Here is a 21,640-nt window from a genome sequence, read left to right on the forward strand (position 1 = left end):
GCAAAAAGGTGTCTCAGGCATCTTGTAACAAGATTGACATCCTCAGTGCTTCTCTACATTTCTTCTGTTTCTATGATGTATACTCACTCTCTTTTTCTCTCCATGCTCAAAAAAAGATTAAAAGCTGGCTAGGTAGAGCTGCTGCTTGTATTTTTACATATGTGTGGCAATATATATCTTGCATTTTCTCTTTGGGGGCAGTTTGTATCCTGGTCTTTGGAATGAAGCCACTAAATTTTACCATTTCTGATGGGGTTGGTTACAAGCTGCCTGCTACGATGTTTAGCTCAGCCTAGTAGCAATGTGTATGTTTTCTCTTTTATTTATGCATTTTAGAAGTGCGGGTGTCAGAAACATGCAGTGTGAGTGTTCGGTTATAAGTACATGCTCACTTAATGATACAGGCTGCTGATCTAGCAGGGGAAGATGCGGCTATAAAATTCAGGCTTAGAAATTTGTACAATGAAGACTTAGCAGAAGCATAATGAATGAAAAACATCTGCTTGCTCTGCAGAGTGTTAAATTGAATTCTCATTTCCAACCTGTCAGGCTGGTGGAAGCGTTCTTCTCAAATACCACGTAGGCTGAGATGCACCGCTTCTCACTGAGTATCTTAGAGATTGCTTTGTCAGTTGGAAATTTAGGACTTGCAGAACTTTGAAGAGTATCAGATGACAAGCAAAATTAAGTGGAGTAATGGACAGCGTTAGAAGGACGGTTGAGCCTCTTCCTTTCAGTCAAGAATGGTATGGTGATCAAAAAGAGACGTTTGATTATGACCCTGCTGGTACACCGAAATAAGAACTTTGATTAGGCTTCTGTGCTGCAGGTGTAACACTATCATTGCATTGTGAATCCTGAATTGCAGAGAAACCAGTGCTCCTGCTACTTTGATCTTGTCAGTTGAGGAAAAATAAACAAAGAAAGAAAACATAAAAGCCAAAAAACCAACAGACTTTCTTTGCCCTACACCAGACTTGGAGCTTAGTGTGCGGTATTGCTGGCAGGAGATGAACAAAGGACTGAGTCAGCCCCTCTACCCCCCCCAAATCAGAATTGGCTTTAAAGTAATTATTTTTAATTGGATTCTCTTTTCTGAAATGATATTCATAAAATAGTGTATTTTATTTCAACCATGGGAACAGATCTTTTTAAATAAAGGGCTGGAATCTTACACAAGTGCTTGACCCTGGGAGCAAACTGCTTAGAAATAAATGAAATCATCAAATATTTGAGTGCTAATAATGAAATTCTCTGGACAGGCAATTCACTGCATGCTTGCTAAAGCAGTCCTGAAGCAATTAAGGAGCAATTTTGTTTGCCTTTCCTGTTGACTTTAGAAATATTCCAATGTAAAAAAGTTACTAGAAAACTTTAGCAGATTTTTGGCTAGAACACGTCTGTGAAGGGTAAACCCAACGTGAATTCTTGCTTACAGTGCTATTAGTTGCCAAGTAAGAGCGCTGCATCTCTGATGTCTGCTAAAGATGCTAAAACTAATTCTTGGTTGAATTCTTTCATGCTTATGTGCTACAGATGAAGCTTCTCCTTGCAGGATGTGTAAGCGTGAGGGATTATTGGTCTCCAGTGCTGGCTCTGTGCTACTGTCACCTCCCCAGCACAGGGTCCTTGCTGATGGGGCTCCCTGAAACACCGCTGCTCAGAGGCAAGGCAGTAAAACCGCTCTTACAATAAAGACACCCAACACTTCTATTAAAAGAGGTTTAATCCAGCATGGTTTCTAAATATTAACCATGTACTAGTTTCCAGCTGTGACATGCAGTACATTTTTAGAGAAATACAAAACAATTGAATATAAAAAATGAGCCCAGGTCCCCTGACTTCACAGTGCGTGCCAGTAAAATATGACAACAAAAAAAGAAAGAAATGTGGAATTTTATACCGGAAAAGGTCCAAAGAGCTCTTTCTCATAAAAGCAAAGATTATTTGTCACATTTGGAAGCAAGGATTTGTTTTGCTTTTATTCCTTCAGTGGTCTGGAAGCAGGAGATGCAGGAGCTGTCTGTAGACAGCTGAGTCTGGCCAGCCCTTCCCCAGCACCTGCCCGGCTCGGGTACCGTGTCTCTGCCTGCTAGCAGCCAGCCGGTACAAAAAACCCAGGCGGTGATTTTGTTCCAAAGGAAATCTGCCTTTATTGTTCTAGCCCTGTTCTTAATTTACTCTGTTAGTACCATGTGCTCTCACTTTAATTACTTTTTGTTAAGGCCACCTGTTCTGGTACTATATATTTTTTTTAAATGCATACAGGTTTCTTTGAAATAGACCTACCTGATGCCATATATAAGGAGCATGCCGTGCTTTTTCCAAGCAGTATGTGTTTATGGGTGGACAACAAATATTTCAAGGTAGGTTGTGCTACCCATGAAAGCGCCTACTTGGAAATTGAGAAGGCTTTTCCCCCAGAATACTGGACCATGAGAGAAATCATGGCCTTCCGGGGTGGGAAAAATAACAAACCCAAACCAAAATATCCCCACCCCCCCATCCCAAAATAAGGGTCTGGGAAAATGAATTTCATTGCAGACATTCTTTAGTTTGGAGGTTGGTTTTTTTTTTTGCCTTTTCACAGTGGGAAGGGTGTAGTGCCCTCCTGGGGCCCAGCTATCCTGAGTTTTACAGAAACAGTCGTCTGCTTTGCGCACCCAGTGGACAAAGTCCAGTGCTACTTAAAATCATAAACGGTTTAGGTTGGAAGGGACCTTAAAGTTCCATCTTCTCACAGGAGGACCAGTGTTCACAACACGGCATGGGAGATCAGACAATGATCTCTTGCACGCAACTATTTGCAGGCTTGGATAGGCAGATCCTTGGTTGTTGCATGGTATTTGGCAAGCCTTCCTTACCTCTGTGTGCAAACACGTATGAGGGCTTCCACGCAAATGGTGGGAAGGGGGCTGGTAAGATGATGCCTCATCTGTTCTACCTCGTATCTGTGGGGAAACTGCAGAAGATGGGATGCAACCCCGTTCAAGCAGCTTAAAAAAGTGATTATGGAATGTTTGAGCCAGCTACTCTGTGGCACAACTACACTTTGAGGTTTGTTCTTGCTGCCGATTTCCAGTTGTCACTTTTTCTTGTCACAGATAGGCAGTAGATATAAATGTGTTGAAACCAACATGTTAACTATAATCTGTGCCTTCAGTGCTTGAGATAGTGGAATATTCAGACTTCAGATAAAGAAATACTGTTAGTTAATCAAGAAAAATACAAATAAAGTAGAGGCATTCTGAGCCCCTCTTCTTTGGCACAGCAAGAAGTATAAAAGCTATAAGTGTTAAAGATTTGGAATTAAGAAAGCATATTAAAAGCTCTGCTTGTACGTTTTATAACACTATGTTCCCATTTACTCAGTACATTGCAGTGCTGAGTAAGGAGGGACAGCAGAGAATCGAGATGTGCTGTTTGGATACAGACCTCTCTGGCAGGTTGAACTACTGTAAAATCCGTAGTTCTGAAGGAGTGTCTAATGGCATTGGGAATAGTCTCCTTTTCCACATGGCTGTCCTTTGGTGATTCCATAAACGGTGCGCTGGGAAGAGGATACTGAGGCTGAAACAAGGGAGATATTTCAATTGGCAGTGCATGTAGCAAAGAGGAAAGTGCTTGATCATCTTCCCTTCATGCTTGGTTGGTGTTTGGTTCTTCAGTCCGAGTCGGAATCGGAGACTTCATCTGGAATTTAAACGAAGGAACAATAGTGAGAATGCAAACTGGCAATCTCCACCTCAGCTTCAGCTCTTGCTGGCAGAGATAAACCTGCTCTTCAGCAGGGGCCTGCTTCAAAGGACGTGGCGTATTTAGGAAAAGGCTTGTAAAATGACAGTTCTTACTAACATGATGGAGCTTTAAATGGCATTTCAAAGGACTTGAGAAATGCTGATGAGAGGCGCTTGGACCACTACAACGTAGATAACAGTTCAGGTGAAAGAAGTTGCAGGTGTTATTGTTAGCGTGGCCACCAAGAGGAAGTTGGATGCTTCCTGTACTAGAATGTTGCTGCTTGCTGTGGGTCACAGTTATGCACTGCCAGTTAAACGTATCGGAAAGCCAGAAGCTGTAAGACGTTAAGAAATCCCAATAGGCCTACAGAGGTACATCTTGCCCAAGCGGCTTGCAGGGCAGCAAGGGATTTCTGGTCTCGGCAGTGGAGAGCTACAGCATGACTGCGAGTTGGGTGCTGGGGGAACAGCACTGCAGGGCACAGTCAACTCATCCACACAAAGCTGCATGGCTGCCTGTTTGTAAGTTTATATATTTCTCCCTCCATCTCCACGGAAAATGGATCTAATCTTTAGCCTAATTTTGCACCCTTGTCACCTGATCTTATTCTGAGGCCACTTCATTTGTGGGGATAAACGAATTTTAGTCTAACAGTCTGTTTCCTATCATCTGTTCCTTTAATTCTTCTTTTTCTTGTCTCTCTTTTTGGCCTAAAGCTTGCAAAACATTTAACAGTCTACTTAACTACCTAGAAAAGACTGTTAGCATTACTATGTACCTTCTAGGATTCTGTACACATCTTGGGGGGTTTGGTTTTGAGCGGTTTTGGGTTTGTATGGGCTGTTTTGGGGGGGGTTGGGATTTATTGTTTGTTTGTTTTGAAGTGTGGAGCAGTCTTTCCCATCTGTGTGGGTGCAAGGAGTAGTCTCACAGGGGCGTGATGCCTGATTTGGGTTACTGCAAAACAGCTCCCTGTGTCCTGACCTGACTTCAAATGGGTTTGAACTGCCACCAGCGGATCCCTCTTGTTATCTTTGTCTAAATGCATCAGTCTGATCTGAGGTAGACTGTACCTCCTATATTAGAAAGAAATTTGATAAGTCTTGCTAATTTTATGCTGTGTGGCCCTTGGATTTCAAGGCCATTTGCTCAGAGATGGTCAAAGCTTGACCCTGAATAAGAGGTAATCACGATAAAGAGAAAAGCACTACTGGACATAAAATACTGTGGACTAATGGATGTTAATTATTAAGTTATCAAAAAAAAGGCAGATGTTCATGGTGAGAGGAAAAATGTCTGTGCTGCACAACAATTTCTGTGATTGGTTTTTGGGCCTTTCAAAGTTAGATGTCACGAAACTCTGAGAAACTTCACATTCCTGGCTTGCTAGTTATCTTTATAACTTGCTTGTTTTGTTTTAAGACTAAGCAGCTTCATAATTCAGCATAGTTGTGGCATACAAAATCAAGGTAGCCAAGAACAGAAACTGTTATTACTAAGTGCGTGCTCTCGCTCCCCTGTGAAGGGTGAAATGGAGAAGAAAATCTCATGTTACATGCTCGTTTAACCAAAGCGGGGAATTTTACCTACCTTCTGACTTGCGCTCTTCAGGGGACTCAGAACTGCCTTGCTTGAGAAAAGCAACCAGGTCATTGAAGGTTATGTAGAAATCAATGGCGAACACTATTGTGGCTACAAATCCAAACACCTGAAGTGGTAAAATAATACTTTTTTTAGCACCAGATCATGACCATCAATGACCAACCAAAATAAGCCTAACTGACACAAGAAAAATTCTTAAGAAAAACTTGGGCTTGAGTTTTTTGGCCTGTGCCTTTCTAAAATGACAAGGAATGGAAATGTCTCATGACCCATTGGCATCAACTAAATGACAGCTAACTTGGGAGCCTGAGTAGCGATCGCTGCAGTCGCTCTGTCAGGTGTGTCCTCAGCCCTTCCCCAGGCTACATCCATCACTGGCTCTGGGCATGTTCAGAGCATCAGCATTCCCTGTGCTGGGAGCTACAATAGAACTTGTCCTACACCTCCACCAGCCCAGGCCATCTCTTTGCCACCAAGAAATTGCCTCCATTTCTCTGGAAATAATTTTTGCAAGGAGTCGTGTCTATTGCAGAGTAAACAAGATTGAGGTAAAATGATTCTGGAGTTACCTATTTAGTGTCAAAGCAGACGCAGTGTGGCAAGAATGGGCTGGTTTTCAGTCTGAGGAGCTTGGGTGAATGCTGTGTCGCATTGTTCCATGTCTAAACCGAGTGACAAAGTTTAAAACAAGTCTTTGTTTGGAAATTGTGTATGACTTGGGGTGGTTTGGTAAGGGTTGCTGGCTGACACTACTGGGTTATTGTTCTTCCCTGCCTTTAAAAATTATGATGCAAATTTTATTTATGTTGCATACATTATTGATGCTTAGGGTCAAGTTGCAGATGGAGAGGCTGTATTTTATCTCTGAACACAAAATGCCGACGAGGAAGGCTCTCTCCTGCGCAGTCCCTATACTGGAGGGTAAAATGACACTGCTCTCGTTTCAACTCATCCAAGTAAAATTAAGCAGTAGAGGCAGGAGGTTGAAATTACTTAATTTAGACTGTCCTTAGTAGTTACAGGTTTGATTTCTTTCTTATTATTCCCTCCGTTCAAGGATCTTGAAGTTTTTTGCAGGAACAGAGAAGTTTCTTCCCTGTATGGCTGGTGAAATTAAAAAGCAGACCAGGTGCCTTCCCTAGGTAGTACAGTTAACATTCAGCAGAACTGTTAGGATGGAAAAACGATTCATTGATTCAAAACCTGTTTTTCTAAATAACCGACCGTTTCTTCCTTGCTTTAGGCAAATGTAATTCTCAGTTAACTGAAGAAACTTCTACTACTTGCAGTGGGGTCAAAATTGAATTGTCCGTAGGCCGTTCACCAAAATACCTAAGTGGAAAGCTCACATCTACTTACTCCTGCTGCTTTGGATGCTCCGTCACTGTACCTTGAGACAGCAGCAATTGAAATGGCAAAGTAAATAATGGCAGCAGTGACACACCGCAAGAAATCCTGTAAAATAAGCAATGTGGCATTCTCAGATTAGTCATGTAATTCCAACACACAAACTTCTCTAAATGACCGTTAAAAGCTGTTGTTATTGCGTCAGTGGACTTGCCTGATGCTGGAGTGTGACTACAGCCCGCTGTTTGGTAGCGGATGAATTGCTCATCTGGGAAATATTTTTAAATCAGAGATGACCGGAGTCTTGGCATGAGCTGCTGCTCTTACAGATGCGGGTATAAATCCTACTTTTAACATGCTCACGTCAGGCAAGGCTTGCTTCGGGCTGAGGAGGGCAATCTTTCTGTGACGTTTAACTTGGAGCAAGGGCTCTAATGGAAGAATCATTTGAATTGCCCTAAAAAGTCCCACCTTTCAGCATAACTCCTGCGGTACCACAGGCTCTGGAGGAGCATCCCAGTTCCTGTGGGGAACAGGTGTGTGCTTGTTTCTGTTTAGAAGTAGGAATGCCTTGTTTAGGAACTAAACGCTTTGTTTAGTGTTTAAAATGATGGCTTATACTTAGTCTGTGCACCTGTAACTCCAACAGCTAGCCTGAAGTGAAGGTACCCCTTGCTGTCATGGAAACGGGTGGCTCTGTGGCCGAGAGGGCAGCTCTGCAGGGCAGGGAGCGTGCTCTGGAACACAAGCAGCGACAGGCTGGAGCAAGAGCGTCCCTGGGCTGTATATTAAATAAAGAGCTGTGATCCCCAGGGCACCTGTAAATCACGTGAGCTGCAATAATGGTATCTTGGCCTCTGTTCACAATTACATCTTCTGCCTTTTCAGAACAGATGGGTGAATAAGATACTGTCTCAAAACACAAATCCTACAAGAAACTTGACTCTTGAAGTCAGGACGAGGTCAATTATCTACATTCTGCGGCTGGAGCACATTATGGTGATGGACATAATAAACATACAAGTGTGCTTTTTTTGTCTTAGTTTGTGAATCAGATGTACGTAGAAAATGCGAAAGGGAGGGAACTGAGATCACCATGTGAAAACCACACACACTGTCCTCGTCAAAGTCACTGCTATTGTGTTACCCACCAGTGGCTTTGATAATGTTATTTTTATACATTGAGAGCTCTAATTTAAATCTCACTGTGACGAACTATTGCGAGACTGTACCAAAAGAGAATCCAAATCGATAGGAATATTTTTTTGTTGTTAAAGTATTAGTACTGCTAGACAAATGCTCCCTTTGCAGTGTATGTTTGAAGCAAGAGAGACATCCAGTGGCCAGCATGCAGGGATCACAACGAGCCAGGGTTTTCCTTTGTGTGGGTGAGCATCTGAGAATTCTAAAACATTTTAGCAAAGTATATACATTACTATATAGCGTGCTTCAGCTTCCCTATCTGTAAGGCTGGCAATATTAAGAAGATCCGGCCCTAAGCCATTTGCCAGGAATTGGGCAGAAATTCTGTGCTTTAATAAAACCACGTTCTGTGTTGGCACCAAGAAAGCTGCAGTATGTAGTATAGCAGAGTTTAAAGAGTGCTTTGGGACCTTTTGAATAAGAGGCAATACGGACAGGTTTCTAACGAGGAACTGAAGTTGTTAACAGTCAGCCTAAACTCCCGTATAGTCCCGTTTACTCATGTTACGCTGTACAATTAAATCTGCGGGTTTATATTGCGCATTTCACTTACCGACAAAGGCCAGTAGAGTCCTTTAAACTTCTCATTTAGTTTGGAGGCGTAGGCAAAAAAAAGAAACAGTGCCAGCAGAAACTCTAGGAGTGGTGCCATAAAGAAAGAGGTAACTAGAGATGCAATATAGCAGATAAAGATGATAAATGACAGCACCTAGGGTAAAGGGAAAACACTAGTTATTCGCATGGAATAGCAGAGCTGCAGGCAGCTGAGCAGCTTTGCAGCCTTGCTCTCCCTTTCTGTCAGTGCTGCTGGTGATGGCGTATCTTGCTTCCTACTTTTTTTTTTTTTCCTTGGGCCAAATGAATTTTCTTGTTTACCATGGAATAAATCTAAAGTAAGGGCATTTATTTCAATGTGTGTCAAATTGACTCTCCAGAGAGCTCGGTGGATTTGCTCCTCTCCCAGTCAGTAATTTGCTCTGGATTGTAAACAGTTCTGACAACATAATTCTGAAAACAGAGTGAGGCATTGCCAAGTGAACAGAGCTTTAAGCTTTCAGCCGTGACAGTTCTCATTTGAAATCCAAATCGTTGCTCAGATAGCCCAAAGTAATTCAGCATTTATAATCTTCTTAAGAGTTGAAAGGAAAAAGTCTGCTCTTGATGGATAGAATAAAGCTGAGAATTAATTATTCTGTGACTTCTGGAAGTCTCTGGTTCTAGTCTTCCACTGTAGACAGCTATTTTGGAGAGTAATAGGATAGATAACTCCCATAGATTTATCTCCATGATGTTTCCTAACTCTATAAAATAATAGAAATGGTGTTTGTTTTCCCATTCAATTAAAGTACCTTTAGAATATAGTTTATGGCTGAAAATAGAAAGCTTCACAGTGGGGAAAATAGCTACAGAAAATGCATTTTCACCTAAACCAGACACTACCAAGGTGCTGTGCTACACTTCTGGACTTTCAGCTACTGTATTTGTAAGTGAAAGTGGGAGGAGAGGGAACCCTGGAGGAACTTTGTAAAATTGTCAAATGATGTACCAGGAGTCGGTCACCTCCAAGAAAAGGCTCCAGCCCAACTGCTCTCTTCTGCCAATTAGCTTAAAATACAACAAGCAGCCAGTGTACTGCATAACTAATTCTCTGCCGGGGTGAGTATGGTGTGCGAGTTCACGCTGAGCTGCTCCATTCAGCCTTTCCTCTTGCAGACAGATCTCTGCCCCGGCAGCGCTCGGAGATGCTCTCGCCCAGCACAGCAGTAGGTAACTGTCTGAGCATTAGGTTACAAGGATTATTTTTTTTTAACTTCCAAATTGGGATGATGACATTCTCACTCATATAATACTGAAAATAGATGGATTATTTTCCCCTAGATGGCATGTCTGAAGGTGAATGTGTCTTCTTGAAAAGCATAAAAGTTTGGACTGTGACAATCAATGCATTTGCCTCACTAAACTTCAGATCTATGTATTTCTTTGCTTGCTGCTACCATGTGTTCCCAGGATCCACCTGTACCTCAAAAAAAATATAAAATCATTATTATATTTGAAAGATAAGGCTCCTATAATTAATTATTAATTAATAATTGCTCCTCTGAGAGGTCAGTCAACTCTCAAATACACATACCAAAAGAGCCCATTTAGGTTTAGGAGGCAACTAAGCAGTTCAATCCTGTTGAGATAATTTCTTAATTGAAAGAATTAAGAAGCCTCTGTTCTAAGCCTGTTTTGGGGGGAAAGCAGTCAGTTCTTGACCAGGATGCTAATAACAGGAGTAATTGTTTTGATCCATTAGGACTGGGTGGTGAAGTTTGAGAGGATGTGGTATTTTTAGTAAGATACTATATTTATCTTAAAATGCCTATGCATTGTTCTCAATTCACTGGGTTGTAAGAAACTGATCTGGTATAATATAAAGAGCTCAATTCTGCATCAAGGGCTGTTTCCTGTTAGTATTTGCCCTACTTGTTGTTATTTATCCTATTATTATTTGCAATTACTTACACAGCCTCTTTGCAGGCTTTTCTGGATCTATCATGTGGCAGAGGGACCTCATTCAATATATCTATCCTTAATGTGGTACTTTATTTCTCTGAATGAAAAGTGATACGTGCTGTTTGACGAGAAGTGGATATAACAGAACTTGAAAACTGCTGAGAGGAGAGAGGACTTATTCCTCCTCCTGTCACACCACCTATTCCCTACCCACCCCCACGGAATAAAACCAGAAAGCACTGGACTCTGTGAATCTGTTTCACTCGCATTTGTGGAACATAGTTTAGAGGCCGTTTCATGCTTGCTTGGTTTAAAAAGAAATCATATAGCTAAGATGTTTTTCCTTACTTGTTCTGCTGTTTAAAAAAAAAAAATAATCGCTTCCTTTTTCTGGCTAAAGGAAAGTGTACGATAGCTGAGATGTAGGGATGGTGAAGTACATGGAACCATGTGGAACAGGCTGCCCAGGGAAGCGGTTGAGGCACCATCCCCGGAGGTATTTAAAAGACGGGCAGACGTAGTTCTTAGCGATATGGTTTAGTGATGGTTTTTGTCAGTGTTCAGTTGATGGTTGGACTCGATGTTCTGAAAGGTCCCTTCCAACCTAGGCAACGCTATGATTCTACGTCCGCGGGGATGAACAGCAGCAGGGAGGAGACACGCTCAGGAAAGGTCCCACCAGCCAACTCCCTTTCAACAGCAGAACATTAGACCTGAACTAGACTTGGTAGATCTCTTATGAGAGAATTAAATGCAGCGTTAAATAATACATCATACTACAGTGAGGGGAGGTAGAGGGGCAGATTTCAGGCACAGTGGAGTCACTTTGATCTCCATTCTGTTTGATACAGTCACTCCTGCGCTCGCTCGGCTTTTATAGACAGAAGAAGGTTTCCTGTCAGAAGTGTTAACTGTTGGGTGAAACCAAGAGCCTTTGCGTTCTCTCTCTTTGTGTAACTGGAGATTCCACTGTCTCCCCCTCACCCCGATGGCCCTGGAGCCTGAAATGGCCCAAGGAATGTTTTGTGTGAAACACACACCTAAAAAATAGTGGACCGGACTTTGAGAATGAAGGTTTGAAAGACTGTTTTTGTAGATGCTACAGTCTTAGCTGAGGCAAGGCTGGAAGGGAGGGCAGGCAGGTATTGGGAAGAGCAAGAGAAAGAAAAGGCAGGAGGAGCCTGAAGGCTCTGTTGGGCGACAGCTGCTGTGCTACAGCTTGTTCTTTGGTTTTGTTTTTGCCTGCTGGGTGGCTGCGTCACAGCTTTATCGGTAACTTGGGGACATCCCTGTGTCATACAAGAGCCCACAAAGCTGTTGGCTTTTGACAATGTTTCTCACTTCTCTTCATTTAGAGCTCATTTCCCCTTCTGACAGGTGGAGTGCATGAACTCCCTGAGCAATACTGCATGTTATCTATTACTGTCTTTCCTGAATTATAAAACTGAGTAGGTTTCTTGTTATTGTGTCTGACCATTTAATTGCAGTGCTACTAACAAAAGCATTTGATGTCATCTAAACATTTGCTAATTTAAAAAATGTACCTCTCCTCCCACAATACAAACATTGATGTGCCAGCCTGTACCCAGAAACAATGAACTTACTTACTTTTCCAGACCTCAAGTCTTTGAGACAAACCTCTTGCAAACTGAAAGTTGCTCTAAAAATGAGACTACAAAGCAACCTTCAGCTTACAGCCTGACCCCCCCCTAAAGGCCATCAAATGACCCACTGCAGATCACACTCGTTTTGCACTTTTTTTGAAGCTGTGTGTTTAAGTGTGATTTCGGAGAAAGGTCCAGCAATGGGATCTTGTCATTTTTCTAACAGCTCTGTGTATGCTAAAAAAAACAAACCTAAAACAAGCTCGAGAGGAAGTTTGTGAGGCTCAATGCAGCTGCGAGTTCACATCCAGCACTTTCAGACTCAGAGAGCGCTGCTGCTTCTGGGAGGAAAAGAAAAAGTAATTGTGTTTTATCGGTTTTGTCCATTTGTATTTACCGAGGGTGTTTCTTTCTCCTTTGGGATTACATCCCTGGCATTGAGAGCAGCTAGCAGTCTGACTAGTGCCCGTGCTGCGGCTGAAAGGTTGCTGTGATTGCTGCCGGTGTCACTGATGAAGAATAGTTGGGTGCAGAAAGCTCTAGTGCAGCAAAGGGCAGAGCAAGATTCTTTAACAGTCTGGCAGTGGTAAGATTATAAAAAAAATCCTGGCCCAAAAGAGCCCCAATTCTTCATTCAGCACCTTTTTTGTGGGAATGGGAATGTACAGAACAGAGAAAGATTAATACTACGTATTGCTTTTTCCTTTATAAAGGAACTTCTTTGGTATTGTGTTTCAAAAAGTAATTTTCTCCCATGTAATTACTACTTAATATTGTGTTGCTGGGCTGCTTAAACTGGCCAGGCGTGATTAAGTTATACTTTGTCATATAACCAGCTTGCAATTTAAGGTATAAAAAAATAGCTAGTTACAATGGTTTGAGCACACTGTGCTGCGTAAGGGGACAGAACTGCTGGAGGGCTGGGGTCCAGCAGAGCAGGATGGTGTTTGTCCCCTCCACCCAGGGCCAGCAGAGCTGCTGCAGCCGCCGGGGCCGGCGCGGATGCCAGGAAGCCATGGACATCATCGCAAGCTCCTCCGCATGGGCAGGTGCCTGCTCCCCGCTGCCCTGACACACAACAGGTTGGCTCCAACAGGATTAAAAGTGGCTCGCAGTGCACTCTTTTTGGGCAAGGGTGCATTTCATTATTGTTTATGGGCAGAGAGAGAAAATAGATCACTTAGTGGTCTCTGCTGTTCAGTTACTTCTTCTCCATCATTATTTGCCATGGAGGTGAAGTTCTTGGCTCCCCCGGAATTAGCTGCAAGGGTCACCTTCTGGCTACAGACCCAGGGGAAGGCACAGGGCTCGTCTTGGAAGGAGGCTGTACACAGAGCATCTGGAAGTTCCAGTTATGAAGGTCAGAAAAAGTCTAAAAGAGAGAAGAAAGACAGGAAAAAGAGGAGAAAACCAGGCATAATGATTTCTACACCCTTTGTGTCACCATTAAGGTGACAAACTTATACAGGACCTTACATATTCATACTATATAGAATCATTGGACGGGTTGGGTTGGAAGGGGCCTTAAAGATTATCCAGTCCCATCCCCCTGCCCTGGGCAGGGACACCTCCCACCAGACCAGGTTGCTCCAAGCCCCATCCAACCTGGCCTTGAACACCTCCAGCGATGGGGCAGCCACAGCTTCTCTGGGCAACCTGGGCCAGGGGCTCACTGCCCTCACAGCAAAGAATTTCTCCCTGATCTCACCCAAATCTCCCCTCTTTCAGTTTAAAACCGTTCCCCCTCATCCCATGTCTCCCCTCCCTGATCCAGAGTCCCTCCCCAGCTTTCCTGGAGCCCCTTTAGGGACTGGAAGGGGCTCTAAGGTCTCCCCGGAGCCTTCTCTTCTCCAGGCTGAACGCCCCCAGCTCTCTCAGCCTGTCCTCACAGCAGAGGGGCTCCAGCCCTATTTTTTATTTAAAAATAGAGGCAGTGCCACTACATACTGGCTTCAGTGGACTAAGGAGATGCCAACTGTAGTAGTGACCAGGAGAAACAGAAAAGCTTGACCGAATAGCCGGGGTGAGCAGCAGAATGTGCCAATGTGGATCTTAGCTGGAGAAGCTCTGGTGGCAGGTATGAGAGTGGTTGTTAAACAGTTCCAACACAGGATGGAGGGAACTGAAAAATGCGTTTCTTAAGGGGGAAAAGAGCATGGATGAGATGCTGCCCTTCAAGACAGCAACTCAGGAAAAATAAGTAGCTTAAGAGCGGTGTTAAAGGCTCCTCTTATATAAAGGAGAAGAAATATAGAAGAAATGGTATGGGGAGAAAATAGAAAGGAAAAAAGAAAGAGAAAAAACTTAACCTGCAGATAAAGAATGGTGATTGGGAAGTGGAAGAGCAAGACAGTGAGAATACACAGGATCAGGAGAGACAGCAAAGCTTATACTTGTAGTTATGGCTGCTTTGTGGCTGTGTTGCTATTCCAGGTAGAATAAAAAATTAATACGGCAGGAAGATCAAAAGGAAAAGAAGGGGGGAGGGAGGAAAACTTCCTTCTCTGAATAAAATTTGAGATTACAATTAAGCTTCTAGCAGTAACCAGCTTCATCACCAGCCTGACTTGTTCTGGAGGAAGCACCAGAAGGCCCAGACCTGATTGCCCACAGAGCAGTTTATGTCCCGATGTGAAACTTACACCTGAGCATTGTAAAAATCTGTAGTCGTTTCATGTGAAAATGCGTGTAAATGTTGGTTTTACAAAGTAGGTACCGCAGTTCCTTCAATCTGAACACAGCACTCCTCGCCGGCAGTGTGGGAGAAGGGCAGGGGCTGGCGTGGATGCGGCACTTGCCCTCGTTTACACAGTCGGAGTTGGTCTGCTATAATTTATGACAGCTGAACCCATCATTTGCCAGCCACTTGTGCCGGGCAAAACAAGACTTTTTCATGAGGTTACTTCCACCAGGGACACAATCAGCACGGCTGTGGGTCCGCAGGAGCTGGCTGAGGCCAACTCCTCTTCCCTTTCTGCCATAGCCCCAAAAGGAGAAGTGCCCTCCACCCCAGTCAAGAGATGTTTGCACGGTGCTGCTTTGCTTCCTTGGCAATATAATTTTTCAGTGTGTGGTGGTTTGCTTTTTGAATGTTGAAAAAAACTGAGTCGGCATTTCCTGTGGCTGAACAGAGAACCTCTCCTCTGCCTGCGCAGATGCCGGTCTGTGCATGATGTTAAAGACGGAGAAATAAAGTGCATTTCTCGTGACTTGCCAAGCTGTCGAATAATAATGTGACAGAGATATTCGGTAACAATAATGAGAACCCCGTTTTCAAACAAAAGACACTCTGTGAAATCTGTATCCCATGAATATTATTTACATATGCTTATGCAGAACCCAACCCCACTCCATGTTAGTACCATGTCAAAGAGGAAAAAATCAAACATTCAAGACAAGAAATGCAAAGCTAAAGATGAAACACAGATTTTTAACTATGACAGACTCCACTTGGACTCATCCTCAATTATTTGGCACTGCATTTCTCTAATTGTATGCAGACTGGATTTATTTTGGGGCCTGTGCTGTCTTCAAGGATTGCTGATGGCAAAGCTGAGACAAGGAGAGGGAAACTCCTGCTGCCTCCCCTCTGCCAGGAACGGACCCCCTGCGCCCGTGGGGTGGCTGTGGGGCATGCAGAAAGTTGTGGCAGATGGGATTTCGGAGCTGTTCTCAGCCAGCCAAGCCCTCAGCAGCCTTATGAAGGATAAATCCCTGTTTTGTTAAGACAGAGCAGTTTTTATTACTCCAAGGAGGCATGATCCGTACTTCTCTATGACAACAAAAGGGTGAGTCTTATCCCGTGACCAAAACAGTATTCCTCAAAGATGTCATCATTCAGAGATATTAAAAAGCCAGGCTCTCCGAAAGTCATCCTTTACTGGCTTGTATAGGAAATTCCAGCCTATGTTACAGTATGTAACAAAAACACGTGCCAAAGGAGCAACGTTAGTTGGGCTTTGGTGTCTTCTAAATGTGTGTTTCTGTCCTCTCCAGATGCTGTATGAGTGCTGGGGGGTACCTGGAAGTTTTACAGCGTTTCTGGTGGTGCTGGGGCAGCCCATGGCCCGCGCTCTCCACCACACCCCCAGTGAGTGGTTTTCCCCCTCAAAGCCAGGTGCGCCGTTCCCTGCAGCCTCGCCGGCTGGAGGGCTGAGCAGGGAGCCTTCTGCCCCGTCCTTCCCTTTCTCCTGCTGGAATGTCCCTGTTTCCTTCTCCAGACTGGCACTGGGGACAGCCAGAGACACCTTACACATCTCAGCAGCGCTCCACATACTTGGCTGCTAGTTCAGGCTGTCCCGATATTTGACTACCCGCTGTCAAAACTCCAGCTAAAATTAAAGAGAACGTAAGTGTTTCAATTTCTCATTATTTCTAGTATAAATGATGCTGAAAGTCTCATTTCAATCACCTAACTTCCTCTTAAATTTTAACTTTTGATTGTCAAATACCCGCTACCCATTGGGGTAAGTTTTCTCTTTCCCTAGCTAGTGGGCACTGTTGCATCCGTCGGGCTTTAAGCCTTCACAAGAGAAATACCAGAAAGTGTTACACCAAAAATCAAAAATCTGTAATTACCACCAGCCCAGATCTCGGAACTGGGACCTAAAGGAAAAAACAGAGTGTATTTCTAGGAGAGCAGTGCTCCCATCGCCAGACTAAGCCTATTCCTAATGGTGATTATTTGGTACTTCCATGGTAAGCTAATGAGTTCCATCGCGGCAAGGAAGTGGGTCCCTCAAGCACAACTTTGGGAGCACTTGTGGGAAAAGCTGAGTGATGGTGATGCCCTGTATCACAGAATCACAGAATGGTTTGTGTTGGAAGGGACTTTAAAGACCATCTAGTTCCAACAAGGGGTTGGACACCTCCTACCAGACCACGCTGCTCCAAGCCCCGTCCAACCTGGCCTTGAACACCTCCAGGGATGGGGCAGCCACAGCTTCTCTGGGCAACCTGGGCCAGGGGCTCACCACCCTCACAGCAAAGACTTTCTCCCTGATATCTCATCTAAATCTCCCCTCTTTAAAACCGTTCCCCCTCGTCCCACATCACAAATCAATGAGTTAGCTCTGTCCCTGGGGCCAGGCTGTCCCGAGAGTGAGCCTCCCCTGTGGCGCGAGGGGACCAGGCCGAGCTGGCCGGTGGTCACGGGGTTCACGCTGCAAATGGAGTAAAACGAAATCAAACCCGGTTTTAAGTGAAAAAGGGGTTTCTGCTACAGCGGGGCACCTTTCGGGCACTGGAAGCGTAGAGGAGAGGAGCATTTCTGTTCGGCCCGAGCACAACCCGTCTCTCAGCCCATGCTGGGGGGCTGTCCCCGGCCCCCCCGCTCCCAGCCCCTACCGGCCCCGAGCGAGCCCTTCCCTCGCCCCGGGGCAACCGGCACCGTACCGGGGGTGGGGGGGTGATATCCGGAGCCCCGGGCTGCGGTCCGGCCCCGGCCGCCCCCCCAGAGCGCTGCGAGCCCCCCCAAGCCCTTACCGACTCCGCGGCGAGGAGCTGGCCCTTGCGGGAGCAGAGGAACTGCCGGGAGGGCAGGAGGGAGCGCGGCCCCGGCGGCGGCGCGGCGGCCCCCGGCTCCTCCATGGCGGCGGCGGCGGCCCGGGGTGGGGGGGACGGGACGGGACGGGACGGGGCGGGGGTTTTCTCCTGTGAAGGAGGGAAGCGGAAATCGTGACACTGCGGAAACGTGAAAAAAAGTCTCAGCATCCCCAAATCGGGGGAGGGGGCGGCCCTGACGGGCGCTGCTGTGACTTACGGCTTCAGTGCCCGCGATTGGGGCACGCCGCGGGGGGGGGGGGGGGGGGGGGGGGGAATTTCAGCGCTATTCTGAACATAGAAAAAGTTACGAAAATTCAGAGATCAAAACCCCTCGGCGATAAGGCATTCGCCTAGCATGGGGCCGCCATCAGCCAGGAGCTGATCTGTGGCATTAAAAACACACCTAAAGGAGAAAAAAATCCCTTCCTAAAGGTCGTTACACTAAACTCTTACTCTAAGTACACTTAATAAATGATATCAAATAATGCACTCAGGCCCATTTGTATATTTATTTTTATTTCAGAAAGAAGGCAATCATGAAAATAATTTTCATACAGGTAAAAATGTAATCCAGCTTAGAAAAACAGGACAATTTTCTGTCTGTGAAGCTCATACTGGTGAAACCGCAACACTGAAACTACATTTGTAAATGTAAGAAAACTTAGGAACAATACTTGCAAAAACCTACATCAATGCACAGGAAATTCAAAGGTGAACCGGTGAAAATAGAAATTCTTTAAAAGAGAACAGTAGAAAAGTCATCAATGGAGAAACCGTTCTTTTACTAAAATGGTAATCTTATTTTGCAGGAGTGTTTGTTCCTCTTGGTCCATCAATGCTAATCTTCCGGAAAAGAATAACCGCGTCGACAACACAGAGAACAAGCAACACAAGACCAAACACCTATAAAGATAAGGATGATGTTAGCCTCCCCATAGAATCGCTCTCTTTTACTGTAGTGACCCATCTCCTGTTCCTCAAAGCAGCAGTAAACATCTTCCTAACTTGCGTCTGGCCTTCTAAATATATGCGTCATGTGAGACAGCTGATAAATTAAATAACATGCATATTTAAATCCCATCAGCCTTTCCGACAGCAGCCCACACCCTGGCTTTGTTTGATGTTTCTGTAAAGCCTTGGAGCTGATGTTTTCTCCTTGAAAGCTAAGCTAATGCTGTATTATGCCAGACAGTGCTTTCATCCTAAATGACAACCCTTCTGTCTCTTCACCGACTGCCTAATTAATGGTATTGGCCCAGAGAAAAGTCAACATTTGTAGAAACAAGACTATCTGGAAAAAAAACAGTGCTCCTCTCCTCTGAAGCTCTGAACAGGAAACATATTCCAAACTGAAGAAAATGTATGTAAGTATTTACAAAATATACAACTCCAGACAGGCAACTGGGAAAACGTGTTTGCAAACGGCCGCGGAGCTGACTTGCTCCGCTCTGGCCCTTCAGCCCGATCCCACATGCACACATTTTTTTTGATGTGAGCTTGTTTCGCAACAGAATTATCTGATGGGTGGGAGTAGCGCTCAGGCAAGCTCTTTGGGGAGAGCACCGTTCCAGGCGGGCTGTGCCCCAGGAGCACAGGCCTCGCGGCAATTCTGCGTTTCCCAGTGCTGAAGATGTCATACGTTCTGCCCAAACTTGTTTTCCAAGCTACCTGCTGAGCCTCCTGCGTCCACCCAGCTTTCACTTCTATTAACTTCACAGCTGAGAATATGAATTAGATTCTAGCACAGCCAGTCACTTCATCAGAAACTCTCCTTTTAGCTTGGGATGTCATTGCCAGCAAAGACATCATCTTTCCGCCTTGTCATCTTTTAAGCTGATTTTGAAAAACTCATGTGGCAGTTTCTGGGTTTCTTTTGGTTGCTTGTCACATTTTATCTTATCTTGTACTCCAGCAGACTTAAATACTGTCAAAACGGAGTTTCCCCCTCCCCTTATTGTTTATTAGTGTTAATTACTTTTCATTTGAATTAAAAATAACAGTTGCTTAAGCTATTAAACTGGTTTCGTCTTAAGTACACAAAAATCTTACAATCATAGTACGAAAAAACCCTTTCAACTACCATAATTTATGAGTGTGTGTCAGGAAAAAATAATATACACATCAGGAGGGAGGTACCAGTCCATTAAAGAGTTTCAACTCTCTTTAGCAGGATTGTATGTGTTTCTTCTTAGTGTAACCAAACTGGGTAGTCCTAGAAGAGCTACGGATTCTCCCACCTAGAATTTCAAGCTATGGAAGCAAATGCAGGTTACTCAAATTAGTTAAAGTCTAGGAGTTTTCAGTGTTAGTACAAAGATGCTGGGAGGGCTGGAGCCCCTCTGCTGTGAGGACAGGCTGAGAGAGCTGGGGGGGTTCAGCCTGGAGAACACTCCGGGGAGACCTTAGAGCCCCTTCCAGTCCCTAAAGTGGCTCCAGGAAAGCTGGGGAGGGACTCTGGATCAGGGAGGGGAGTCATGGGACGAGGGAGAACGGTTTTAAACTGGAAGAGGGGAGATTTAGGTGAGATATTAGGGAGAAATTCTTCACTCGGAGTGGTGAGCCCCTGGCCCAGGTTGCCCAGAGAAGCTGTGGCTGCCCCATCCCTGGAGGTGTTCAAGGCCAGGCTGGACGGGGCTTGGAGCAACCTGGGCTGGTGGGAGGTGTCCCTGCCCAGGGCAGGGGGTGGCACTGGATGATCTTCAAGGTCCCTTCTAACCCGAACCATTCTATGATTTTGTGATTCTACTTCTCTGTAGTAATCCCTAAGTCTAGTAACATCCTTGTATTAGTAATCATTTGAGGATTTATTTTTTTTTAATGGAGATAAATTGCATGTGTATTCACTTTTGTTTGTGACTTCCACGTACAGTCTTCCATGTCATAGTTATTTTCCTGGTCTTACCCACAATGTTAGTACGCCATGAGGGTCACATCACATCTACTGTAAGAACTGAAATTCATTAATAATCTTCCTACTTACTCCTCCAGCCAGTGTCCCGTTGTTGGTCTTGACTATTACCGCAAACAGGCACACGACGAGGAGGAACAACGCCGCGATCACCGAGTTGAAAACATCCTGAAACAGCCAGTGGGAGCAGAGTATTTACTCTGAAATACACCCCTGAGGAAAAACGCTAATAGCTCCCAATCTTGCATGAATCATTGAATGCTGCCGGTTTACGATGAAAATAGAAATAGGCTAATATCCATATAAGATCGATAGTGACACCCAGTGGTGTGATGCTAGAAAGTTTTGATAAAACTTCCTCATTTTGCCTTTTTTGTGTTTAATGTCAATTTTATGCAACTTGGCTACTAAAGCAGCAAATGAATTTAAAAAAGGGAGGTAGGAGGAGAGCTCGTTAACATTTCAGTGAAGGTAATGTTTAATTGGCGATGGGAAGGATCACCGAGAAGCAAAGTACAGTATTACGAAGTTAAGCAGACGATGCTCGTCGCAGGAGGGGCCGTTAGCGGCTGTAATTCAGAAAGCGATGCAAAAGCACGCATCTCTGTGAGGGGAAAAAAAACCATGCCAAATATTACGTTTATTCTTTAACTTCGTAGCAACGGTAACCGACCTGACAGACCCTCGCCCAGGCGGTGACAAAATGGGCGGAATCCCCGATATTTGAGGGCCCCGATACTCACCGCCAAGGGCCAGAAGAACCAGCTCAGCTTCTGGTCGAGCCTCAGCAGGTAGAGGAGGAAAAAGAGGACGGTGATGGCCGCCTCCATGACGGCCAGGGCGGTGTAGGCCCCGGGGGCGCGGGAGGCGGCGAAGCAGAGGAAGGCGACAGCCGCCACCAGCTGAAGGGACGGAGGGGACGGGGGTCAGCGGGGAGCCCCGCGGGGGGGTTCCCCCCCCGCGGGGCTCCCCGCTGACCCCCGTCCCCTCGGGGTTCCCCGCCCCGCTCCCCTCAGGCCTACCGCCCGGGCCAGCTTGAGGGCGCCCCGGGGGGAGCGGGGGAACCCGCTGTCCACCGCCACCATGGCGGCGGGCCGGGAACGGCGACGGAAGTGAGGGAGCGACGGAGGCGGAAGCGGGAGGTGCCGGTAGCGGTACCGGTGGTGGTGTTGGTGGTGGTGGTGAGGGGGGG

General features: G+C 45.2%; 2 protein-coding genes across 2 annotated transcripts; both read right to left on the reverse strand.

Moving 5' to 3' along the window:
• Positions 1 to 1,724: 1,724 nt before the first annotated feature.
• On the reverse strand, positions 1,725 to 17,608 carry CMTM3 (CKLF like MARVEL transmembrane domain containing 3). The gene is made up of 5 exons (XM_063334632.1): positions 17,481 to 17,608; positions 8,447 to 8,602; positions 6,703 to 6,798; positions 5,332 to 5,449; positions 1,725 to 3,693 (listed from the first exon to the last, which is right to left on the reverse strand). Exons 1-5 carry the CDS (start codon positions 17,583 to 17,585, stop codon positions 3,665 to 3,667), a joined length of 504 nt encoding a protein of 167 aa, XP_063190702.1. The 5' UTR covers positions 17,586 to 17,608; the 3' UTR covers positions 1,725 to 3,664.
• Positions 17,609 to 18,041: 433 nt separating this feature from the next.
• On the reverse strand, positions 18,042 to 21,609 carry CKLF (chemokine like factor). Its single transcript, XM_063334638.1, has 4 exons — positions 21,471 to 21,609; positions 21,192 to 21,350; positions 20,521 to 20,616; positions 18,042 to 18,443 (listed from the first exon to the last, which is right to left on the reverse strand). Exons 1-4 carry the CDS (start codon positions 21,531 to 21,533, stop codon positions 18,339 to 18,341), a joined length of 423 nt encoding a protein of 140 aa, XP_063190708.1. The 5' UTR covers positions 21,534 to 21,609; the 3' UTR covers positions 18,042 to 18,338.
• Positions 21,610 to 21,640: the final 31 nt, after the last annotated feature.

This window comes from Chroicocephalus ridibundus, chromosome 4 (assembly GCF_963924245.1).
Source record: "Chroicocephalus ridibundus chromosome 4, bChrRid1.1, whole genome shotgun sequence".
Taxonomy (NCBI): domain Eukaryota; kingdom Metazoa; phylum Chordata; class Aves; order Charadriiformes; family Laridae; genus Chroicocephalus; species Chroicocephalus ridibundus.

Coding starts and splice junctions, on each gene's coding strand:
- CMTM3 (XM_063334632.1), bottom strand. CDS start 17,585: ATGGAGGAGCCGGGGGCCGCCGCGCCGCCGCCGGGGCCGCGCTCCCTC. Junction 6,799..8,446: donor GACTCTACTGGCCTTTGTCG/GTAAGTGAAATG, acceptor CTTATTTTACAG/GATTTCTTGCGGTGTGTCAC. Junction 3,694..5,331: donor TGAAGAGCGCAAGTCAGAAG/GTAGGTAAAATT, acceptor TTTAAATTCCAG/ATGAAGTCTCCGATTCCGAC.
- CKLF (XM_063334638.1), bottom strand. CDS start 21,533: ATGGTGGCGGTGGACAGCGGGTTCCCCCGCTCCCCCCGGGGCGCCCTC. Junction 20,617..21,191: donor GGTTCTTCTGGCCCTTGGCG/GTGAGTATCGGG, acceptor TGGCTGTTTCAG/GATGTTTTCAACTCGGTGAT. Junction 18,444..20,520: donor ACGGGACACTGGCTGGAGGA/GTAAGTAGGAAG, acceptor TTATCTTTATAG/GTGTTTGGTCTTGTGTTGCT.